Source organism: Rattus norvegicus, chromosome 4, assembly GCF_021556685.1.
Source record: "Rattus norvegicus strain SHRSP/BbbUtx chromosome 4, alternate assembly SHRSP_T2T, whole genome shotgun sequence".
In the NCBI taxonomy this organism is placed as follows: domain Eukaryota; kingdom Metazoa; phylum Chordata; class Mammalia; order Rodentia; family Muridae; genus Rattus; species Rattus norvegicus.
Window position 1 is genome coordinate 64,639,403 of NC_141537.1, and position 24,860 is coordinate 64,664,262.

The 24,860-nt window shown below is 41.3% G+C and overlaps 1 protein-coding gene across 3 annotated transcripts in view; it reads left to right on the forward strand.

Annotated features, from left to right (window-relative positions):
- Positions 1–2,687: 2,687 nt before the first annotated feature.
- The window catches only part of Nup205 (nucleoporin 205), a 65,959-nt gene continuing 43,786 nt past the window's right edge, over positions 2,688–24,860 (forward strand). The window contains exons 1-12 of one of the 3 annotated variants that reach the window (NM_001108620.1): positions 2,688–2,733; positions 8,197–8,339; positions 10,916–11,087; positions 13,175–13,319; positions 13,644–13,803; positions 14,328–14,556; positions 16,157–16,321; positions 19,221–19,396; positions 21,059–21,175; positions 21,358–21,495; positions 23,172–23,322; positions 24,539–24,744. In NM_001108620.1, the coding sequence (NP_001102090.1) occupies positions 2,706–2,733; positions 8,197–8,339; positions 10,916–11,087; positions 13,175–13,319; positions 13,644–13,803; positions 14,328–14,556; positions 16,157–16,321; positions 19,221–19,396; positions 21,059–21,175; positions 21,358–21,495; positions 23,172–23,322; positions 24,539–24,744 (1,830 nt within the window). In that variant the 5' untranslated portion in view covers positions 2,688–2,705. Of the gene's footprint in view, positions 3,052–8,196; positions 8,340–10,915; positions 11,088–13,174; positions 13,320–13,643; positions 13,804–14,327; positions 14,557–16,156; positions 16,322–19,220; positions 19,397–21,058; positions 21,176–21,357; positions 21,496–23,171; positions 23,323–24,538; positions 24,745–24,860 lie in introns of all 3 variants that reach the window. The other 2 variants (XM_087658016.1, XM_087658018.1) reach the window with 2 other exon arrangements.

Below are 24,860 nucleotides of genomic sequence, written 5' to 3' on the forward strand. Positions count from 1 at the left end.
AGACCAGTGGGTCTCTGAATTTGAGGCCAGCCTGGTCTACCAAATTAGTCTAGGACAGCCAGGGCTCTGTTACAAGGATAATTATTTTATTTTATTTATTTTTGAAATAGGATTTCTCTGTGTAGCCCTGGCTGTCCTGGAACTCACTCTGTAGACCAGACTGGCCTTGAACTCATACTGATCTGCTTGCTTAGTGCTAGGATTAAAGGCGTGAGTCACCACCGCCCTCCTTTAAACATTTTCTGAGACAACTTTTTAATCGTCTTAAGGATGTAACAGCAGAGACAGTTTCAAAAAGGGCATCTCCTAGCTGACTTGAAAGGTTATTTGGGGGCTGGAGAGATGGCTCAGTGGTTAAGAGCACTGATTGCTTTTCCAGAGGTCCTGAGTTCAAATCCCAGCAACCACATAGTGGCCCACAACCGTCTGTAATGGGATCTGATGCCCTCTTCTGGTGTGTCTGTAGACAGCTACAGTGCACTTACATACAATAAATAATTAAAAAAAAAAAAGAAAGGTTATTTGGTAAGGGTGTTTGCACCAACCATGGCACAATCCTTCATGCAAATAAGAAATTATGATCTGTACTAATCACCAATGCTCTGGTGAGCCAACATCAGGAAGAGTGCTCCTTCTCTATAGCCTGTGTGAAAATGGCTGCAGGGTCATTGGGAGTTCACATAATCTTATTGCATCCAAAGGCTAGCACAGGCTGTCTGGAGTGACCATGACTGGAGCACGTCTTCAGCTGTGCAAATGTGAGTGTATCCTCCGGGTGACTGTAAACTCTCCGAAATAGAGGGGCTGCTGTACGGGCAGTCTGGCCAAATGCTAGTAAAAGAGGTGCTTGGCTCAGAGCTCTCCATTGAAGGCTTCCAAACAGTTTGCTACTGGCAGTAATCATTCTCAGAAATCATTATAAAGATTTTACAGTAGATTTAAAGACAGAGATAATAGTTCTGACAGTATGTATAAGTTACTTAGTAGGCTTTTTAGGCTCTTTTCTCATTTCGCTAGCCCACTTCCATTTTGTGATGTGCTTTTCCTTTCTTTTTTTTTTTTTCTTCTTTTTTTCGGAGCTGGGGACCGAACCCAGGGCCTTGCGCTTGCTAGGCAAGCGCTCTACCACTGAGCTATATCCCCAACCCCCTGTGCTTTTTTTTTCTTAACAAGATGCCTGTTTTTATTCCATGCCTAACTTTAAAAGGCGTGGCCTTTTCTCCACCTCTACTGGTGGCTGCTGGGACGTTCACTGTACCTGTACTGTGCTTTTCTTTTTAACTCTAATAAAATTGTTCTTGAGGAGCTTTTAAACAAGTTACTCGGTAGGAGCTGGAGAGACAACTCCTTAAGACAGTTAAGAGCACTGTCTGCTCTTCCAGAGGTCCTGAGTTTGATTCCCAACGATCACAGGTTGGCTCACAACCATCTATAATGGGATCTGAGATGCCCTCTTCTGGCATGAAGGTGTGCACGCAGACAGAGTACTCAAATACATAAAATAATAAATAAATGATAAATAAATCTTTAAATAGTTACTCGATAATATTTAATAATGTTTAACATTGATTTAGTATGACACAGAAAAAGTGGTTCTCTCTAGTCTGTTTCCGTGGTATCTCACAACCATCTGTAACTCCAGTTCCAGGACAATCTGATCTCTCCTGACTGTTTTGGGTACCAGGCACATACATACTCAGTGCACAGACACCATGCAGGCAAACACTAGAGTTTCTATTTATTTGTTTGTTTATTTATTTATCTATTTTAGTTGTTTTTGAGATAGTATCTCACTGTGTAGCTCTGACTTTACTTACACTCTATAGACAAGGATGACCTCAGACTCAGAGTTGCTTCTGCCTTTGCCTCTTGAGTTCTGGGATTAAAAGCGTGAGCTACCAGTGCCCACACCATACTTAAAAGAATTTTTAAAAAAGGCTTCAGATATAGCTCAATGGTTAAGACTTGATTAACATGAACCAGGCCCTGGGTTCAATCCCTAATACTGTATGTAAAAGGCAAAACAAAACAAAAACAAACAAACAAAAAACTTGTGAAAAACCAATAAATTAGCAAATTTAAATTTAACAAATGAGTTTAGTAATTTTGGTTGCTTAGATAGAAAAAACGGCGTGCATGAAAATTATGTCGAATTTAACTCAAAATAACCTGTTGGGTGTGAGGAAGCAATGGGTGACACTTTTGAAGTCAGGCAGACAGTACTCAAGTTTTGTAGCTGTCTGAAATTTTCATAATACAATGTGAGTATGTCTACAGAATATACTAAATAGAAATTCCCTAACACTTGGACTCACTTCGCTCTACTCTTTCAAGGTAAGGGAGCTATTCAAATGAAATTTAATTTGAAATGAAGGTAAGGAGAACTTTTTTTATTTCATGGATTTACGTTTTTTCAGACTGGTTAATTTCACGGCTCACTAGAAATAAACTACGAGTCCCATGATGCACTGCACGATTAGTCTCCGAACCGGTTGCCCCCGCCTTATTTTAACGGTAAGGGTCCCAGTTAGAATCGATGGCCCTAGGTCAGAGCAGGATGGGGAGACTTGTGTACACCTGCTCGAGCTTCGCATGGGGTTCTCGGAGGCCCTCGGGGCGCCTTTGTGTTCAGGCGTCGACACGGGCAGGCTCACCGGCCCGGGGTCCTCCCTGGGGCAGGAGAGCTCCCTCAGTCCTCCTCCAAGATGGCGGCGCTGTTGGCGGTAAATTCGGGTAAGCGCGGCCGGGCCGTGAGGGACCCACTGGAACCCACGGGGGGGAGGGGCCGGTTTGCCGGGGGCGCTCGTGCAGTCAGGCCGTTCGGAGTGGGGGCGCGAGTTTGTGCGCAGGGCCTGCTTTCGCCGCTTTCCGGCTTGCAGCCCGGCGCCGCCTCGGTTTGAATGGCGCGCGGCGCGGCTACAGCTTTGCCCTGGAGACGAGTGTTTGAAGGGGAGGCGGAGCGGCGGAGTCCCGGGCGGCCAGGCGCGCGGTCCGGAAGCCGCTCCGTCCCAGAGGTATCCTTCAGGTGTAGGCAGGCTAACTTTCACCAAGGTACGGCTCAAGTCCCGGGCTGAGAGGTCCAGCCGAGGCTGGAAGGAAGCTGGTCTCGAAGCGGGTCGTGGGCCAGTCTTGGGGCAAGGGGTGAGGTCTTGCCCAAGCCACGAGGACCTTACAGAAGGTGCCCGGCGAGACCGTGCCACGGGCTCAGCACATGCCTCCTGACTCTGCGGGTGTGGCCCCGGCCTGCGCCATTGTCACAGCCACACCGGATCGTGACAACGCTGTGGAAGAGCTGGGGGTGGGGCATCTTTGGTGAATGGAACCCTCCAGAGATGCTTGAAGAAGTGAATGGTCTTGACTTGTCATGGTTCTTGGAACACAGTGCTGGTCGTTAGTAGGGAGGACATAGATGTCAAACATTTTGTACGAGGTGTGGCACACCTGAAAAACGGATTTAGACACTCGATTCATGAGTACAGTTAAGAGGCAACATAGCAAATGTCTACAGATGATCTTTTTCAGCAGGACTGTTTTGTTTTTAAACTGTTTTTGGTACTCGTTCTTGCCAGTTTACTAATATTTTTTTGGAAATTGCCTACATCTAAGTTTTGTACCTTAAACCATCTCAGAAGTGATATGGTAAATTGTTCTGCAGGAATGAATGAAAATTTCTGTTCATTGACAACATACTATGTCTGCTTACTGGAACAAGTGTTAAACTTGCTTTTTATCACTTAATCCCTTTATACCTGGTGTGTGTGTGTGTGTGTGTGTGTGTGTGTGTATGTGTTATATTTGGAGTAGTACAATTAAATATCTCAGATTTAATTAGGAAGCAAAGACTTCCAGTAGTTAAACAATTTCTGCAAAATCAAACAGTTAATGCATTTAAGCACAACTTTATGACATCACATCATGCTCCCCTCCAGTAGTTAAAAAAATGTACTACTAAATGTTTCAGAAGCAAGGTTTCCATGTTATAGTTATGTCACACACATTTTTAGCACATAATATCCTGAGCACCATTAAACACACACCGCTGACAGAAGGAAACGGTTATCAGTAGCTCCCAGGGGTTATACTTGGTACAGCAGAGCTTTAATTGGCAGCAAGAAAAAAGCATTTTAAAAAGCCAGGAGTCCAGAGAGTTGTTTTGTTTTTGTCACCTTTGGGAAGAACTGAAGCATCCATAGATGGATGGATGTCCGGTGAGTGGGTAAACAAAATGTGGTGAGCACACAAAGGAATATTACTCAGTATTAAAAAAGGAAATCTAGTCATGCATAAGTGGTCTTTGAGGACATTGAGTAGATATTCGACACACACAAACACAATCCACACAACAATGATACTTAACCTAGTGTAACTAAGCTAAAGGAAAGTGGAATTAGGATGGCAGTTGCCAAGGCTAGAAAAATGAGAGGCTGTGGTGATGTCTGAACACCAGAACAAGTGTTAGACTTGCTTTATCTCATTTAAACCCTTTATACCCCGTGTGTGTGTGTGTGTGTGTGTGTGTGTGTGTGTATTTTATTTATATATTTGAAATAGTGTAATTAAACATTCTCAGATTTAATTTGGAAGCAGACTTCCACTGGTTAAACAATTTTTCCCAAATTAAATAGTTAATGCATTTAAGCACAACTTTATGACATCATCATATCATCATGCTTGTTCTCTGCCCCCCAAGGTAGTTAAATAAATGTACTACTAAAAATTTTGAAATGCAAACCTTCCATGTTTCAGATACTGGTTCAGACTAAATCCTTCTCTGCCCTGACCTCTTTGGCTAGATCAAATACCCTTAGTATCACACACACACACACACACACACACACACACACACACACACACACACACACGTACAGGTGCCCATGGAAACCAGTGAGAGCTTTGCATTCCCTGGAGCTGGAATTACAGACTGTTGTGTGAACTGTCTGGATGGATGCTGGAACTGGGCTTGGCTCCTTTGGAGGAACTATAAGCACTTTTAACATCTGAGCTGTCTCTTCTGCCCCCTAGTCTTTATGGAGTATCTTAAGGATAGAGAGTTAACTTGTTTGTGTGTGTGTGTGTGTGTGTGTGTGTGTGTGTGTGTGTGTGTGTGTGAGAGAGAGAGAGAGAGAGACAGAGACAGACAGAGACAGAGGAGAGGAAGGAGGAGGAGGAGGAAGAGGAGGGAGAGAGGATAGGGAGGGAGGGAGGGAGGGAGGGAGGGAGGGAAGGAAGAAAGAAGGAGGGAGGGAGAGACTTGGTTTAGTCTGTCCTCAAATTTTTGATCCTCCTACCTCAGCCTTCTGAGGATTGGGATTACAGATAGTTTGTGCTTTCATGACTGGTTGGTTTGTGTTTTAGCTCTTTATAAGATTTCAGAAATCTCTGTGATAAGGCCTATAACTCTTGTTCCCCATATCAGGGATTGATCCAGGGCTTTGAGTTCTACAGTGAGCTCCAGTTTTGAGACTCCCTTTGTATCCTGTGCCCACTCAGTTGCCAGTTCTCATTTCTTTCTACTCCTCCAGGCCTTTCCTGGATAGTCCACTGCCCTCACCTTCACTTAGCTTTTGTTACCACCTCACCTGCCTATGAGCTTGGCTTCCCAGCTCTCCTGTTCCAGTGCACTACACTACAGTACCATTGCTCACCATGCTAATTGTCTGTCTGTGTTTGCCTTTGTTTGTTTTGGGTCACAGATTGAACTTCACTCATAGCTGGTAGGTTGTGTGTGTGTGTGTGTGTGTGTGTGTGTGTGTGTGTGTGTGTGTGTGTGTGTTTGCATGGGGTTTCTGGTTGAGCAACCTTGATCTAGATGTTTTAGTCTGTGCTGCAATCCAAAGCTCAAACCTGCACTGTCCTATGCCTTCACAGAGAGGGCCAAGAAAACAATCCTGAGGGAAGTTACCAGGGTCAAGAGACGGACATCATTTTGGCAGGCCCAGCAATGACTTTTGCTAGTGTTGTAATTAGGGCCTGTTAATTGACTTCTTTATTCAAATTCAGAAAAGACTTGTAGGCAAACCAGCATGCTAATGTTTTGATGGTAGCAGCAGTGTGTGTGCATAGGTACTCAAGTCACTTTGTCAACAGAATCTTCACTGTAGAAATGCACATGACAAGTTACAGCTAGTTTTGAGAAGGAATATTGCTATGTTGTCCAGGCATATCTCACTCACAGACTTGAGATCTCTTGCCTCAGCTGACCCAGTCGTTGGGGATTTATTACAAGTATTTGTCATCCACTACATCTGGCTGAGAAGAAGCCCTACTTTCCAACCAGAGGTTGGCAGATATGGGATTGAAGTAGGAGAGGAGTTGGATGATTGACTCCCTTCTCTCTCATCCTCATACAGAAGACCTGATACAGCGCTTCCTGGTCCTGAAGATTGAGCCAAGGGCCTTTTGCTCCATAATCATGCCTTCCACTGCCAAGATAGGCTAGTAGCCCTAGGCGCTCCTGTTCATAGGTTCTATTAGTCTCCTAAACTTAATTGTGTTTATGTGTGTGAATTGGGTAGAATCCAAGGCCCGCACGTGCTGAGCATGTGCCCCTGCTCACAGCCCCACTTGTCAACACTTACAAGTCCTGACTTGTGTGCTTCATTGCCTGTGCTTTAGTCTCACTGAGTTTTTAATAAACTGTCTACATGGGTTGAAGCAAGCTTACTTAAATCAGTCTCAACTCCCTCACTGTGCTATTTGCTAGATATTTTTGGCATCCCTAATTTGTCTTCTGAAACACATTAACTTGCTAAATATTATGTATAAAGGTGGTATAACCCACTGGTTAGGGAATGGGTTGGTCTCTTTCAGATCCATGGCTCTGATGTGACTTTGCCTGAGTGTTTCAACTGTCTCCGTTTTTGTATTTGCAAAACAGAGGAAGATACAGTGACCAGGTCTTATAAGATAACAGCCATATATGTAAATCTGGGCCATGCTAAGCTGCACAGCAAAAGCTTAGGAAGGATCATAAAAGTTCTTAATATTTCTTTGCTTTTTAAAGTAGTCATTGTCCCAGCTAAAACAAAGTGTGTCTTTTAATTTCCTAGATAAACAAAGCATTTTCACAAAATCTGTTTTTCACAAGGTTATCAAGGGAGAGGGAAATGGACCTTTGTTAAGTGTCTGTGCTATGGAGGTATAATGCTGTGTGTTTTACTTACTTTCTTTTCAAAACTCATAAACTTGTAAACTGCTGAGTGTGGGTGCACAGGCCTGTCATCCTGGCACTTGGGGGGATGAGGTGGGTTTCAGACTAGCCTGGGCTATAGAAACTGTCTCAAGAAACAAAACAAAACAAAAAAAACCGAAAGAAGGAAACACCAAGAACTGTAAGCCTTAGGAGTGGGAATGCTCCTGGCTAGTTTTGTTTTGTTTTTTCTTTAAATTTGTGTGTGTGTGTGTGTGTGTGTGTGTGTGTGTGTGTGTCGCGCACGCGCGCGCGCGCGCGCGCGCTCAGTACCACATGCATGCAGGAGGTCAGAAGAGGGGCTAAGGATGGTTGTGAGCCCCCCTGTGGGTGCTGGGAACTGAACTCTGCAAGAGCATCACTGTAAATCACTGAGCCAGCTCTTCAGCCCATTAGGTTGTCTGGTTTGTTTGTTTGTTTGTTTGTTTGTTTGTTTGTTTTGGGTCGAGGCTCAGTATTCAATCTTTGCTGGCCTGGGATTAGCTATGTAGACTAGGCTGGCCTTGAGTTTATAGAGCTCAGCCTGCCTGTACGCCTTAAATTCTGGAATTAAAGAGGTGTGGCATCATGCTTTTCCCTCCTGCTTTATATAAAGGGGAACTAAAGGAGAAAGGGATTTCTCTCTGAAGTTCACCTAGGTTATGAAGTGGTCAAGCCAGGTTCAGATGGCTGTACACTTTAGTTTGGGTTTGTTTGATTTTTTTTTTTCTTTTTTCTTTTTGTTCTTTTTTTCGGAGCTGGGGACCGAACCTAGGCAAGCGCTCTACCACTGAGCTAAATCCCCAACCCCGGGTTTGTTTGATTTTTATGTTGTTAGAAAGCAAGTTTATATTATTGCCAAAGATTTCTTGTAAATTGTACTATTATGTGTTTGCCTGGTATATGTAAGTTTTTATATTAGAAGTGGACATTAGTGCTTCCTTTGGTAATCATTTACTAAAAAGTAGATGTGAGTGTAGCTAATATGTGGATAGCATGTATCTCACACTGGTCTTTTTTCTTTCCAGCTGCCAGCCTATGGGGACCCTACAAGGACATCTGGCAGACAGTCGGAAATGCTCTTTGGAGAAGACAGCCTGAAGCTGTCCACCTCCTTGACATGATTTTGAAGAAACACAAACCCGACTTCATTTCACTATTTAAAAACCCAGTAGGAAATACTCTTCTTTGCTTCTCAGATTTGTTTGTTTGTTTTTAATAAATATGCAGAGTGGTGATCTTTTGAGACATATGTATGTATGTGTGACTTTTTGTTAATTACGTGGGGGCATGAGTATGCCATAGTACACGTGTGGAGGTAAGATGACAATTTGGAGGAGTCAGTTCTTTTTTCTCCCACTGTGTGGTACCAAGGGGTAAGACTTACTTGTCAGCTCCACCCCTGTTTTGTCTGTCTTTTTATTTTTTTTTTTTTTAAAGATTTATTTATTTATTTATTTTGTATATGAGTACACTGTAGCTGTCTTCAGACACACCAGAAGAGGGCATCGGATTCCATTACGGGTGGTTGTGAGCCACCATGTGGTTGCTGGGATTTGAACTCAGGACCTTTGGAAGAGCAGTTGGTGCTCTTAACCACTGAGCCACCTCTCCAGCCCTTGTCTGTCTTTTTAAAGAATAAAGGACAATGAACTCTGTAAACGTGTGGCTTGAACTACACTACTAATTCAAGTTTTTAAAAAATGCTCCTCCCCAAGCAATTTATTGTCTTTTTATTTTTCATAGAACTTACTGTTGAATTTATCTCCAGCTAAGTGGTAAACGTGGTATCTGATATGATTTAGGAGATGCAGCATATCCCACAAATGCTGCTCGCCTTATAGTTTCTGGCCTATAATTGACAGTACACATAACCGTCACTGGTTACTTATTTTCAGACACTTGTGCATTTGAAGTCTGTAATGCAGTGAAAACTGTTAGCTAAACTAATTATCTCGTGCATCATTGTCACTGCGCCTTGAAACCTTCTCAGTAGAAGGGATTACAGTAGAGGATTTGAGTGTGGACACTCCTTCCCTTGCTCTAGAACAACTTTCTGTCCCTTCCCACCCCTGCCCCGCCTGTTTTGTTTGTTTTGAAGGTACCATCTCACTCATTTCTCTCTGTATCTAAGGCTGGCCTGGAACTCTAGCTCAGGTTGACTTTTATCCTCCTGCCTCAGCCTTTGGCTGGGATTATTCATATGAGCAGCCATTTCCATCTCACAGTTGTGTGTGTGTTTTTTTTCTTTTTCTTTTTTCCTTTTTTCGGAGCTGGGGACCGAACCCAGGGCCTTGCGCTTGCTAGGCAAGCTCTCTATCACTGAGCTAAATCCCCAACCCCACAGTTGTGTTTTTTATTTATTCATTTTATATATGGCAAGTACACTGTCACTGTCTTCAGACACACCAGAGGAGTGCATCGGATCTCGTTACAGATGGTTGTGAGCCACCATGTAGTTGCTGGGATTTGAACTCATGACCTCTGGAAGAGCAGTCAGTGCTCTTAACCACTGAGCCATCTCTCCATCCCCCCACAGTTGTCTTTTTTAAACCTTTATCTTGTATGGCATGCACAGTGTGAGTGAAGTTAGGGGACAACTTTTGGTGTTGATTCTGTGTTTTTTCATTCTATGCGTTCTAGGTCACTCAGGTCTATTACACTGAACCACCTTGCCAGTTTGGCATTTTGCTTGCTTGCGCTCGTTCAAGCTCTCTCTCTCTCTCTCTCTCTCTCTCTCTCTCTCTCTCTCTTTCTGTGTGTGTCTGTGTGTGTGTGTTTCTAGAAATCTTATGACCTTGTGCATACTATGCAAGTGCTCTACCATTGAGCTGTACTTGATTTTTAAAAGTCTTTATTTTTGAAAAAGTTTTTCCAACTTGTTCAGGCTGGTCTTGAACCTAGGATCCTGAGTAGCTGGGATGTGAACCTGCTCTCTCTTGTGATTTTTTTTTTTAGTAGAAGGAGCTCTGGCCTGGAACTGGGAACTAGCTGAGCTGAAATTCCTGTCTTAGCTCTCCCCCCAGAAGGTTGTATGATCTCAGACAAGTTACCTAGTGTACCTTGGTACCATTTCTGTATTATAGAGGAGTTGGACTAAATGATCCAGGGAGTTTTTCAGTATCTGAACTTAGACAGTTTGTTATCTATCACAGATTTTTCTGTGTTAAGTAGTTGAATCAAGGAGTCTTTAACAGGCCTAATTAGGTAGGTTAGTACTAGAGCACTTGCCTAGTGTGTGTCCATTTGTGGGTTACATCCCTACTATCACACATAAAGAGTTTTTAGGACATAAAATGATATGTTACTAATCTATGATTTACTCTACAAAGTAATACTATTGCTTGTTACTCAGTAGTGTTCATATGTCTGTTTGAATTATTGGTATGTAACTGAAACAGTCACTTAGATATGTGGAAAACACAATAGTATTTGTTTATATTGTTCCTGGGTTTTGGAGAGTTTAGCAGAAGGTTTTGAGAAGGTGGTACTGGATTAAAAAGAAGGTGGTGCCAAGTGGTGCCTCACAGCCTCTAGTTCTCGATAGCTAGATAAGAGACCTTGAGTTTGTCATGTCCCAGGCTTCATGGTTTTTGTTCGCATGCAGGCTGCGGTGACTCTACTTGCTTTGCCTCCAAATTTAGGATTAGAGGCGTGTGCTGCCGTGGCGAACAAGGCTGCATTGCGAGAACTGACTTCGGCTAGAAGCACTATTTTCATTATTTGATTGTACTTTTATCATTCTAGCCAAAAAATGTTCAACAGCATGAAAAGATTCAGAAAGCCAGTTCGGAGGGTGTCGCCATTCAGGGGCAACAAGGAACCAGACTTCTCCCTGAGCAACTCATTAAAGAAGCATTTATCATCAGTGACCTTTTTGACATTGGGGAATTGTCAGCTGTTGAGCTTCTCCTTGCTGGTAAGTGGACATTTAGCTGAAAGTGTGGTATGTAGTCAGAATCATGAAGCTTTGAACCCCTAACTTGGACTTTTTTTCCTCTTTTAAACATTTTATTTCATGTATATGATTACACTATTGCTGTACTCAGACACACCAGAAGAGGGCATCAGATCCCATTACAGATGGTTGTGAGCCACCATGTGGTTGCTGGGAATTGAACTCAGGACCTCTGGAAGAGCAGTCAGTGCTCTTAACCACTGAGCCATCTCTCCAGCCCCCTAACTTAGGTAATAAATGGGTTTAAAATGGGTTTATTTATTTTAAGGATGGATGTGTGCCTGAGTATACGTATGTGCACCATACTTGTTCAGGAGCTGTGGGAGGTCAGAAGAGGGCATTAAATACTCCAGAACTGGAGTTACAGATGATTATGAGCCACTTTGTGGGTGCTGGGAAGTGGAAGTGTTCTTAACTGCTGAGCCATCTGTCTAACCACATAACAGATTGTTTTTTAAAGATGTCATTTATTTGACAGAACAATTCAAAACACTTAATTTGTCTTGTCTTAAAGGGCAAGCTTAAGTGGTCCCGGTTGTTGATGAATTGTGGTGGGCCTTGATGTAGTAATTTACCAGCAAAGATGAAGTTGCATCTCTAGAATGCATGGCTCAAGGCAAGTACTGTTGTGCTTGGGTAGGAAGGCAAGGCTTACTGGTTCTTTGGAGAGTTCTCTGGAGTGGGCTAGTTGGGTGATGAATAACTAGGTGAAAAATTAGATCATTTTAATAATAATAAATGCTAGGAAGAAAAAACTGCACATCAGGGCAGAGGGACATCAGGGCTGATTAAGCTAGTGCTGGTTAGTGGGCTTGGTTAAGGCCTTTCAGAGGTGAGGACATGTGACATAAACCTGAGTCATGTTCAGATGCCATGCCAGCTTCCCAAACGTCTTGGGGACGGCTGCTAGAGGCACAGGAGCTTGTTCTTCAGGTCTGAGCAAATGCATGTTTAAAGGAAAAGAGCCTGCTGTGCCTGGGCATGGTATAGTGAGGGAGAATGGAGAAACTCATCCCAGTAGTCTTACTGAGATTACGGGAGGATTAAAACAAACGTAGCTAACAAATGACTTAAGTCAATTTGTGTCTGCTACATAGAAATCAGTCTTTCCATAAAAGAAGCAGTTCATTAATGATCACAAAGGAGCCATGTGAAGAAAAGACATACATCTTAGTTGAATGGTTGTTTAGTTTCTTTAAATATACCCTGTAACTACCAAGATCCTTTTTGACCAAAGAAAATTAGTTATTGAAAATGAGGAAGGTAGTTTTCTCTCATGTGAGACATAATTGAGATTTATATCAGATTTTTTTTTTTTTTAAATTGTCAGTGCTGGAGATAGAACACTGGCCTTGTGCTTGGTAGGCAAGCACTGTACTACTGAACTGTTTCCAGCCTAGAACTTTGATTTAGCAAACATGTCCTCTGTATTTACCATGCTCTAGATACTGTGGGAAGACTGCTATAAAATAAAGATGAATGAAGCCTCATTTAGTGTAAAGGAGCACAGTGTGGTGATTTAAGAGAGACATGGAATGGTTTTGACTGGAGGCAGTGCAGAGTAGAAGAGAATGACCCTGAAAGGAGGGAACTTGCAGACATTTGCAAGAGTTCATACCAGTGGAGATAGAGTGGGCCCGACTAGCAAATCAGATAAGTGAAATCCAGTTGGGAAAGTGATGAATCCCTTATTCTTTATTTGTTTAGTTGAGACAGTGTTTCTATGTGTAACCCTGCCCTGCCCTGCCCTGGAACTCACTCTGTAGACCAAGCTGGCTCTGAACTCAGAGATCCACCTGCCACTGCTTCCTGAGTGCTGGGATTAAAGGCTTGTGCTACCACAGTGTGACTGGGCTTCTTGTCTTATTAATGGGGTTGATCCTGGTGTATGGTTGGTCGGCCTTTTGAGTCTGCTATGCCAGGAATGATACAGGGAGTAGAGATCCTCAGGGTCCCCTTTATGTTGAGACCTGCAGATTTGAATGAATTTTGGCATACTCTTTGAACACATTTGAGCTTTATTATTAAACAATCAATTCCTTTTCTAGGAGAACATCAGCAACCACATTTCCCTGGCCTCACCAGAGGATTGGTAGCTGTCCTTTTATACTGGGATGGAAAGCGGTGCATTGCAAACTCTCTCAAAACCCTAATACAGTCTAGACGAGGGAAGACATGGACATTAGAACTCAGGTCTGTTTGCCTTCGGGGACTTACAGGGTTAAAGTAAAATTACTTGAATTTGAATTTTGGAAATAATTCTTAGTGTATATAGTAAACTGTGATCTCATGTCAGTAATATACTAGAATGCTCTTTCCAGAGTTGTACATTAGTTTAAACATGACTTATTTGCAAGTGAAAAATCACAAAGGTTTATTTAACTCCAGTGATTTAGAAAGGGTAAAAAGCACAAGATTATAATTCATCCTTGTTGTTTGCAGTAATAGGCTGTTGTTGGCTGTTGTCAAAACAGTATTTTTATTCACTGTAGCTTTGTTTATTTCTTTTCCTTGCAGTCCAGAGCTGGTTTCCATGACAACACGCTTTACAGATGAGCTGATGGAACAAGGATTGACTTACAAAGTCCTTACTTTGGTGTCACAGATTGATGTGAATAATGAATTTGAGAAACTACAGAGAGACAGAGGTTTGGGCAGTGAGAAACACCGCAAAGAGGCAAGGCTTCTATAAGATGAACTCATGGGTGTCTTTGTCAAATGTGGAACTGAAGTCGTAACAGAATATTCATTTCACTTAGGCGGATGAAAACACTGTGTTTCATCATCATTGTAACTTGTTTTTGGAGGTGGGGCCTCACTGTGTAGTAGTAGACTGGTCCAGAACTTGCTATCTAGACCAGGCTAGCCTCCAACTTAGAGATCCACTGCCTCTAGAATGCAAAGCATGAGCAGCCACCCCTGTGGAAAGTGTACACTGTTCTGCTCATGGGACTAGCTTGCATTTGTTCCAGTTGCCGTGCCTGTTTATGTATCTAGTTCTTTCTGGAATGAGTTGTTCAAGCAATTGGTCAGCATGGTTTCTTAAGGACTAAACCCTAGAATTTGTTCAGAATTTCAGCAATTTTAGGAGCACCTGTGGATTCAGATAGTTAATTTTGTTAGACTTTATGGAAGACACTCTATATTTTGTAATGCCAGACTTTGCTATAACTTATGTCACAATTGTGTTGTTACTTGTAGGTTTCTGATCTCATCAAGGAGTGCAGGCAGTCTCTGGCTGAAAGTCTTTTTGCTTGGGCTTGCCAGTCACCGTTAGCTAAAGATGACACCCTCCTGCTTATTGGACATTTAGAAAGAGTGACAGTCGAGGCCAACGGCTCCCTGGATGCAGTAAATCTGGCTCTCCTCATGGCTCTTCTGTACTGTTTTGATACCAGCTTTATAGAACAAAGCACAGAGGAACGAGATGGTATTGAGTTTTACATTTATATCTTTTTAAAAATTATTTACTTATATTTATTTTATGCACATTTGTGTTTTGCTTGTGTGTATGTCTGTGTGAAGGTGTCACACCCCCTGGAACTGGCATTGTAGATGGATGAGAGCTGCCATGTAAATGCTGGGAATTGAACCCAGGACCTCTGGAAGAGCAGCCAGTGTTTTTAACTGCTGAGCCGTCTCTCCAGCTTCAACATATATATTTTTAATGCTTTTTTTTCTTAGAGTCTCACTGTGTGGTTTAAGTTGGCCTCGGACTAATTTTTTTTAGTTACATTTATTTATTTGTGCGTGCGTGTGTGTGCCTGTGTGTGTGTGTCACACACACCAAAAGACAACTTTCGGGATCAATTGCCTCCTTCTACTATATGACTTCAGGAGGTAAACTTAGGTTGCCAGGTTTGATAGCAAGCACTGTTACCCACTGAGCCATTTTGCTGGTTTGGCCTCAAACTCTTGAGCTTCCTATTCTAGTCTTCTGAGTGCTGGGATTATAGGCATATGCTAACATACCCAACATGTGCTAACACAACCACCAATACTTTTATTTTTAAATATAAAATTTTAAATTGCGAGGGAACATTCAAGAAGGACGATATTTTAACTTCCAAAATACAAATTTTTTTCTTTTTTTTTTTTTTTTTTCTGTCTGTGTAATTCAGGCAAGTTGAAACATTTTAAATGTGTGATTTAATTTAAGACTGAGGTCAAAACTCAGTAATAGAGAATTGCTTACCATACTTGAGGTCTTGAGTTTGCTTCCTAATAGAAATGACAGGAAATTAGCCTTGGTGGGTTTTTGTTTTTGTTTTTTGTTTGATTTTTTTGAAACAGTTTCTCTGTTTAGCTCTAGCTGTCCTAGAACTTACTATGTTGATCAGGCTAGCCTTGAACACGCAGAGATCTGCCTGCCTCTGCCCTCCCAAATGATGGGGTTAAAGGTGAGCACTACCATGCTCGACTTTGTTCCTGTGCAGTTAGTTTCTTATGAGATTTGAAATGACGGTTTTACAGGATAGACAGCAGTGTGTTCATGAGTGCACATGCCTGACTTTACTGTAGCTACTTTAATTCACTTTTTTTTTTTTTTTTTGGAGCTGGGGACCGAACCCAGGGCCTTGCGCTTGCTAGGCAAGTGCTCTACCACTGAGCTAAATCCCCAACCCCCTTAATTCACATTTTAAAAACTTGGGAAAACACTGAATTTCTATTTTCTTTTTGACATAGTATTTTTGTATGTGGGGAGATGATTTATTTTATCATAAGAGAGCATTTATTTATAATTTAGAATCCCTATATAGAAAAAAACAGTGAGTGCTTCTTTTTTCTAATTTCTGCTGTCTATGAAACTTATTGAAAGTTGTTAACTAAAATTTTTGGTTGTCTTTTCAGTTTTTGTGCATTTAATACTTAACAGTAATACAGATTTCTGCTGTGTCAATAATAATGTTGATTAGTCATTATTCTTTTTGAAAATGCTATGTCTTTGACTTTTAGATATCCATGTATGACAGAAGTAAGAATTTATTTCTGCTGTTTTTTGCTGACGTGGTCTAGTTTTGTGTTTTCAGATATGATTCACCACCTTCCCCTGTTGACAGAGAGACAGTACATTGCCACAATTCACTCTCGCCTCCAGGACTCCCAGCCTTGGAAGCTACCTGGGCTGCAGGCCACTGTTAGACTTGCCTGGGCACTGGCACTGAGGGGGATATCCCAGCTACCTGATGTGACAGGTAATGTAAGGAAAGTTTGAGATAACTGGCTATGCCGCTCTCTATACTTGGCAATGTGTGTGTTTTCTTCCTTTAAAATTTTTTAGATAACTTATGTGTGCATGTTTTACCTGTATATATGTCTGTATTCCACATGTGTGTCTGATGTTACCTAAGATCCAAGAATTCCCTGGAGTTAGGAATGGTTTCTAGGTATCATGTGGATGCTGAGAATAGAACCTGGGTTTTTTGGAGGAACAGCCAAGGCTTTTAACCACTGAGCCATCTCTCCAGCCCCAAATGGTTTTTTTTTTTCAAATATCAGATTTTAAATCAGAAAGTGTAAATATGAACATGAGAAAATACGAGTAGTTTGATAAAAAGTTGCAAGCCAGGAACAGTGGCTTGTGTTAGCACTCAGGAGGTAGGTTGATCTGTATAGTTTGGGGCCAACCTAGTCTACATAGAGTTCTAGGACAGCCAGGGTTGCACAGAGACTGTCTCAAAACCACAACAGCAAACCCCTCGTAACGTAAGGTAGTGCTGAGATGTCTCAGAAGAGACCCATAGGTCACCTTCAGTGTAGGAGCAGCAGTGTGGGCCTACAGCAGGCACAGGCAGTCACACCTATTCTGGTTCTTATTTGCGGTGCTAATGACTGATTGACCTTAGAGCGTCTGAATGTGTGCTAGGGCTGGAGGGTTCTGCCACTGAGCCACGGTTCTAGTTCTTTCTTTTTAAACAGGGTATCATGTATCCCAGTCTTGTCCCAAACTATGTAGCTAAGGGTGCCCTTGAGCTTCTTCTTTTTTTTTTAATATTTATTTATTTAATGTATATTACAGGTGGTTGTGAGCCACCATGTGGTTGCTGGGAATTGAACTCAGGACCTCTGGAAGAGCAGTCAGTGCTCTTAATCACTGAGCCATCTCTCCAGCCCGCCCTTGAGCTTCTTATCCTCCTGGCTCTACCTCTGAAGTGCTGGGATTCTTTTTTTTTTTTTTTTTTTTTTGTTTTTGTTTTTTTTTTTTTTTCCGGAGCTGGGGACTGAACCCAGGGCCTTGCGCTTCCTAGGCAAGCGCTCTACCACTGAGCTAAATCCCCAACCCCGAAGTGCTGGGATTCTTAAATGTGTATTACCACAATCAACTATTACTATTTAAGTTTTAAAAAAATTTTTCATTCTTGATTTTGTTCACAAATTTTTTCACAGTGTATCAAACTGAAGATTTAGTTCTTTAAACTCAGTGTGTTGAGAAGGAGATATTTGGATCAATCAAGCATAGATAATTTGAATATGCTTGGCCCAGGGCGTGGCACTGTTAGGAGGTGTGGCCTTGTAGGAGTAGGTGTGTCCTTGTTGGAGGAAGTAAGTAAGTAAGTGGGGGTGGGCAATGAGACTATTCTCCAAACCATGTGGGAACCAGTCTTAGCTGCCTTCAGAAGAAGAAGTAGAACTCTCAGCTCCTCCGGCATCATGTCTGGATGCTGCCATGCTTTCTGCCTTTGATAATAGACTGAACCTCTGAACCTGTAAGCTCACCCCAACAAAATGTTGACCTTTTAAGAGTTGCCTTAGTCATGGTGTCTCTTCACAGCAATGAACCCTAACTAAGACAGTAGGGGAGTTTACTTAATCCTGTGTTGTACAGGATAACCTATTTTGCTCTCTAGATTGATGAAATTATTGGACTTAGAGTGGTTCATCTTGTCAAATGCAAGCTGTACTTTAATTGTAATTTGAAATACAAAGACTTGTCACTTCTGTAAGATTTGGTGGTGCCATCTGTATGTTGGTTGCTGACTAAGATGCAGTTCAAGGGAAGAAGAGTTTATTTTGGTTCCCTTGGTTTGCGGGGTTTGTCATGGCAGATAGGGCTCAGCAGAAGGAGTGTAAGAAGTGATGGCGTTCATCTGCAGTGAGGAAGCAGGGACACCATGTGGTACTCTCCTAGTTTGCTTTCTTCCTTTTTAAATTTAGCCTAGGCCTCTAGCCTATGATATGAAACTTGCCACATTCAAGGTGAGTCTTTCCTGAGGTAAACCTCTCAAAGGCTCACACCTTTACTCCTAGATTTTTGGGAGACAGAGGCCGGAGGATCTCTGAGTTGAAGACCGACCAACCTAATTTATGAAGTGAGTTCCAGGCTATCCAGGGCTAGACAGTTGAGACCCTGCCTCAAAAAAACAAGCCAAAACAAAACAAGAAAACCTCTCTGGAAATGTCTAGAATTAAAGCCCCTACATTGTTTTTACATGTTATGTTTGCATAAGAGCTCTCTGACTATACCAGTGTAACATTACATTAATTAACAAGTTACTGGAGAGATGGCTCAGCAGTTAAGAGCACTGACTGCTCTTCCCGAGGTCCTGAGTTCAGTTTCCAGCAACCACATGGTGGCTTACAATCATCTGTAATGGGATCTGATGCCCTCTTCTGGTGTGTCTGAAGACAGCTACAGTGCACTCACATAAAAATAAATAAATAAATCTTAAAAAATAAAAAAGTTTCTTATAGGAAGAGCAAGTGTTCTTCCAGTTTTGTGTTTTGTTTTGTTTTTTTTTTTAATTGTTGTTCTTACTGTTTTGTTTTGTTTAAGACAAAGTTCACTATGTAGTCCTGGCTGGCCTGCAGCTTGCTACGGAGACCAGGCTGGTCTCAGACTCAGAAGTCCGCCACCCTCTGCTTCCTGAGTGCTGGGGCTAAACATACATCACCACACCCAGCAATATTGGTATTTCAAATGTACTCTTTAAGTAGTTCTTTGGAGTTTGTGAATCAATTACAATTATATAAATCTCATTTTGTGTATAGCACTTGTTAGGAGGCTCAAAAAAATATCTGAAATATGATCCACTAGGATATAACCTGAGTTAAAGATTTTTCCTCACTGCTTTTCTGTCTTCTGAAATTTTGTAGCCCTGGCTGAGTTCACGGAAGCAGATGAAGCGATTGCAGAACTCGCCATTGCCGATAATGTCTTCCTGTTCCTCAGCGAGTCTGTCGTGCTGGCTGAAAACTTCTATCAGGAAGAGTTTTATATTCGCAGAATCCATAATCTTATTACAGACTTCCTTGCATTTATGCCAATGAAAGTAAGTATAACAGTATAGGAAGTTTTGAAATAGTTAAAACTGTGTCTTAACTCGCTCTATGTTGGGTAACTAATAAAGTTAGCATAGACTTAAGATTTGACCGATTGTATTACAAATACAGTCTGAATGGGAAGGTGAAATTGACCGATTGTATTACAAATACAGTCTGAAATGGGAAGGTGAAATAATACAAACCTTATTAACTGGAAGGATGTTTTTCAGAAGAAACATTGGACACTGTGAACGCTTTCTAGAAAGCAGTGGGTTAATGAAAATGCCTATGGAGTGCTGCTAATATTCTTGTCTCTTATGTCTGTGTGTTTCATGTCTATTTTATTTCCTTTTATTTTATTGACACATTTATTTTATATATATTTTGTGGGTGCTTTCATGTGGAAGTCTGAGAACAACCAATGGCTTGTTTTCAACACCTTTACCACTGAGCCTTCTTACACACCCCTCTCCCAGTTGTTTTTTGGTAGTGCAAGGGGTGAGACAGCTCACAGTCATATAAGGCAAGTGCTTTCTCACTGAGCTACACCCCAGATCCTTCATTTTGGTTTTCTAGATCGTTGGCTTAAAACTTTTTATGTATGTTTAAGTATTTTAGTGTTTGTATTTTCATTTTTTTGTGCAGTTTGTACATTTTGGCATTTTCCTTGAGATGACTTTGGTCACTGGCATATATAGAAGTGTTTGATTTACAAATGCTTAGAAGACTTGCTAGTTACTTTTCTTTTACTAGTTTCTTGGTAGTCAGAGAACATACTTTTCTGGGTTGTGTTAATGTTGAGGTTTGCTTTAAAGCACCTGCTGTGGTCTGTTTTGGTAAGTGGTCTGTGAAATGGAAAGAAACATGCACTCTACTGCTGTTCTGGGGATTGTCCATCAGCAACTGACTGAAATTGTTTGGTTCTGTTGTTCAAGTCTTTCCATCTCTTTACCAACTTTCTGTACTTTGTCTTGAATATTGAGAAAGCAGTATTGAAATTTCCAGCTATAAATGTGGTGGGTTTTTTCTTTTTCTCAGAACAAAGTAATTTCTTGTTTCATTAGCAATTAGTTCACACAAATGTTAGGAGACAGGGATTCTCAGCTTCGGTATAATGTTCCTCACAGCGTGCTGGACAGTGAGTTTTGCTTGTTACACCACTGCAGTGTGTTCTTAGTAGTTCCAGGGACGTGAGGTTTCATGCAGTATTAGGATAATCCGTCAATAGAGATGGCCTGCCCCAAGTGTTAGTGATATGGTCTCTGACGAGAGACTGATTGATCTCATCTTCCATAAAGTGGAAAGTTCTGTCTGTCCATCCCTCCGTCCCTCCCTCCTTCCTTCCTTCATCGTGTGTGTATGTATACAGGCATAAGCACGTCTTTCTTGGTAGGATACAGTGGAAATCAGGACAGCCTGTAGGACTTGCACCATCTTGTGGTTGACAGGCTTGCCGTAGGCATCTTTACCTCCTGAATCATCTCTGATCCTTAAGATACTCTAATCTTAGTATTTTAGTGAAATCCCTAGTATATTTTTATGTTGCTAAACTGTAAAGGTATTGAAGTGATGTTTTCTTGTACGCTTACTCTTATTACTTAATTTCTTGATTTTGTTATTAACCAGTGCATAAGATAATTGCATTAAGCCTTGTTTAATACATATAATAGGTGAAGCAGCTGAAGAATCGGGCAGATGAAGATGCTCGAATGATTCACATGAGTATACAGATGGGTAACGAACCCCCCATCTCACTTAGAAGGGACCTGGAACACTTGATGCTCCTGGTAAGTCGTTCTGTTGGAGAGGGTTTTGTTGTTGTTGTTGTTTTAAATCTCTTTTCTGTTCCATTAGTTTTTCTTGAGTCTTGGAAAATTGTAGCAAAAGAATTCAATACTAGCGTACTTTTTTATTTTTGTAATGTTTTTGCTATAAACATTTCTCCATACTTTTTGCTTATTCTCTGCAGATTGGTGAACTATATAAAAAAAACCCTTTTCATTTGGAGCTTGCTCTGGAGTACTGGTGTCCCTCAGAGCCTCTGCAGACTCCCACGGTCATGGGCTCTTACCTGGGAGTAGCTCATCAGCGCCCTCCTCAGCGCCAGGTGAGGTTTTTAGCTTTTTATTTTTATTCTCTGATTTTGTCATTGAGCTTTGAACACAGGCAGTAAATTATTTAGAAATTATTACTATTTTTCTTTTATTTAAGAAGTTTTGAATCCATTATTTATGTTCAGATAATTTTGAATTTTATGTAGTCAGTCTTTTATTTTATTACATACTAGACATGTGACAAATTGTTAGAGGCAGAAACGCTCCTGGTCTCATTCTGTTTCTTTCTTGGGATTTTATTTTTGATATAGTCTTCCTCTGTGGGCGTGACAATAACAGTATACATAATGCTGACCAAGTTGGAAGTTTCAACAATAAGGAAGACCTAGAGGTCATAATTGATGATGTGGTGCCTGGGAGTCTCCATATGTGTAGACAGGCGCCCTTTTTCTGTCCTGTATTCTCTAATATAATGTATAGAAGTAAAGAAAAAGGCTTGTCATGTGTCAGCGTTCATCATTCTGGTGTTTCAGCTTTAGAAGCTTGCATGCTGTAAATTCATTCTCCCCTGGAGTCTAGAATCAATACATGCCTTTTATTTTTACTCTATTTCTTATATTTATTATTTTGGCCTTTTCCTCATATAGAAAAATATATTAGAGAAGGGTATATTAAAGTTTTTCAAAGGGAAAGTTTTTCATAGGGAAGATAGAATAAGTATAATGGATTTTCAGTGCCCCCGATTTCACATTATAAGTTGATACAGTTCTACAACTAAACTTTAATCTTGAGGGATGTTTTTTTTCTCGTTTTTCTTTTTTTTTTTTTTTTTCCGGAGCTGGGGACGGAACTCAGGGCCTTGTGCTTGCTAGGCAAGCGCTCTACCACTGAGCTAAATCCCCAACCCCCTTGAGGGATGTTTTAAAGTAAGCAATATGCAGCAAAATGTTTTACCCTTCAATGGTTAAGTTTTTTTTTTAGAACTAAGGGTATTTTTCCTACAGTATTGTAGAACTGTTTTATACCTAACAGTTCAAAATAGTTTCCAGGTGTCTGTATACATTTAGCTTTTAGCTTTATATAGTTTAGACGTATGAGTGGTTGGGGTTGGAGCGGTGGCTCAGCAGTTAGGAATGTTGCTGCTCTTGGAGAGGGACAGAGTCGGTTCCCAGCACCCATGACTTGCAACTGCAGATTCAGAGATCCCAGGACTCTTCTGTCCTCGGCACTGCACACACATGCAGACACAGACGCACATGTATGCTAAAGTAAAAATAAGTTTAAAAATATGGGTGGTCTCACATGTGACATTTAAGGTGGAGACTGTAAACGTGCAGTCTATTTACAAAGATGTTCTTTTTTTTTAAATTTTTTTTTTATTATTTTTATTTATTTGAGTACACACTAGCTGTCTTCAGACACACCAGAGGAAGGCATCGGATCCCATTACAGATGGTTGTGAGCCACCATGTGGTTGCTGGGAATTGAACTCGGGTCCTCTGGAAGAGCAGTCAGTGCTCTTAACCTCTGAGCCATCTCTCCAGCCCCCTACAAAGATGTTCTTAAATCGCTAATAACAAACTTAACAGTTTTTCATAAGTAGCACTTTTGTTATGGCAATCAATTGTGTCATAGTCTAAATTTGTTGTAGCTTTTATGTAGCTTTTTATTAGTGAATCCATGATGCTTTAAAGTTGTTTTCTATAAACTTTTTTTTTTTTAATTTCAGGTTGTCTTGTCAAAGTTTGTTAGACAAATGGGTGATCTGTTGCCGCCAACTATTTACATTCCTTATTTGAAGATGCTCCAGGGCTTGGCCAATGGGCCTCAGTGTGCCCACTACTGTTTTAGCCTGCTCAAAGTCAACGGTAGTAGTCATGGTAAGGGCAGTCTGCGTGTTAGATTAGTTTTACACTGTTGCCTACAGAATACTGCTGAGTAGATTCTACCGTAGGTACAGATTGCATTCATAATACCTCAGGGAAAGAGTCCCACTGGTGAATTTTATCTGTGGTAATGCTTTGACTTTGGTCTCTGAGGTGGGGTGGGGGTGCTGTTTTTCTTGTTAAATGTGGTTGAGTGTAACTCGTCTAAGGCATCACTTTTCAAGAGCACATGTGGCACCTAGGACCAGGCATACTTCTCTGTGGTGGAAGTTTGGTGTTTGTTTCGCTTTACTTTGATGTCTCACTCCATAGCTTAAGGTGTCTTAGAACTCACTCCAAAGTCCAGGGTCCTTATTCTCCTGCCTCATCTTCTGAGGACGAGAGTTACAGGTGTAAGTCATCATGCATAGCTATCTGATTTCTGTAACTTGTCCTCTTAAACACTTGTTTTCTCATTACTAATTTTCAGACTTAGGTGTGGTTAATTCAGATACACTGCCAAAAGGGAAAAGAAATGAAATGTCCGCTGTTGTGGCTACATATTTTTATTTTTGCTTTTATATGTGAAGAAAATGATGTTTGAGGAAGCTACATTTTAATATACCTATGGTGACAGGTTTGAGGAGCCATGACTGAAATGGACCTGTGGCTCTGAAGTCAGCGTTTGGCTACTTTGTTATGGCCTGCTTATCTTATTTGTAGTGTTGTGCTCTGCAATGTTTAGCATGTAATGGAATATTTTAATTTATAGATCTATGCTGTACCTACCTTTTTCTGAGAATTCAAGCTCAACTCTGAATTATTTGGTGGGAAAAAGCAGCCTTTTTTTTTTTTTTTTTTTTTTAAATGTGACAGGATGAGAATTCCTGGGTAGTTAGCAGGTAAATGGTATGCAAAGTCACATGGAGTTCATACATGGGTGCTACCTCATCCTTAGGTCTGAGCAAATGAATCCAGAGGGAGGGATTCTGATCCCTTTCGGCATACCTCTTACCTAGACAAAACAATACTGCTCATGTAGGACAGATTGACTGTCTGCTAAGACATAGACAAACAAATCATATTAATTAAATTATTCTTAGACTCCAAGCAAACAACCAGACCTTTTGTTGTAAGGCTAGACTAGAGCCTCTCATGTGGTAGGCAGGACTTTGCGTCCTAAATAGTCAGTTTTTTGCTTTTTAAAAAATTGTGTTGCTTTTCTTTTCAGTTGAAAACATTCAGGGAGCAGGTGGCAGTCCTGTTTCCTGGGAGCATTTCTTCCACTCCTTATTGCTCTATCATGAGCATCTCCGAAAGGACCTGCCAAGTGCAGATAGTGTCCAGTACCGGCACCTTCCTTCACGCGGCATCACCCAGAAGGAGCAAGATGGGCTGATCGCTTTTCTCCAGCTGACATCTACTATCATTACTTGGGTAGGTAGCCCATCCACAGAAGGCGGTGGTTTGTGTTGTAGCACGGTGACATCCCAAATGGCCAAGCATTTTCTTTTAGTGATTAATGTTTATGAATGATATATTTAGCACATGCA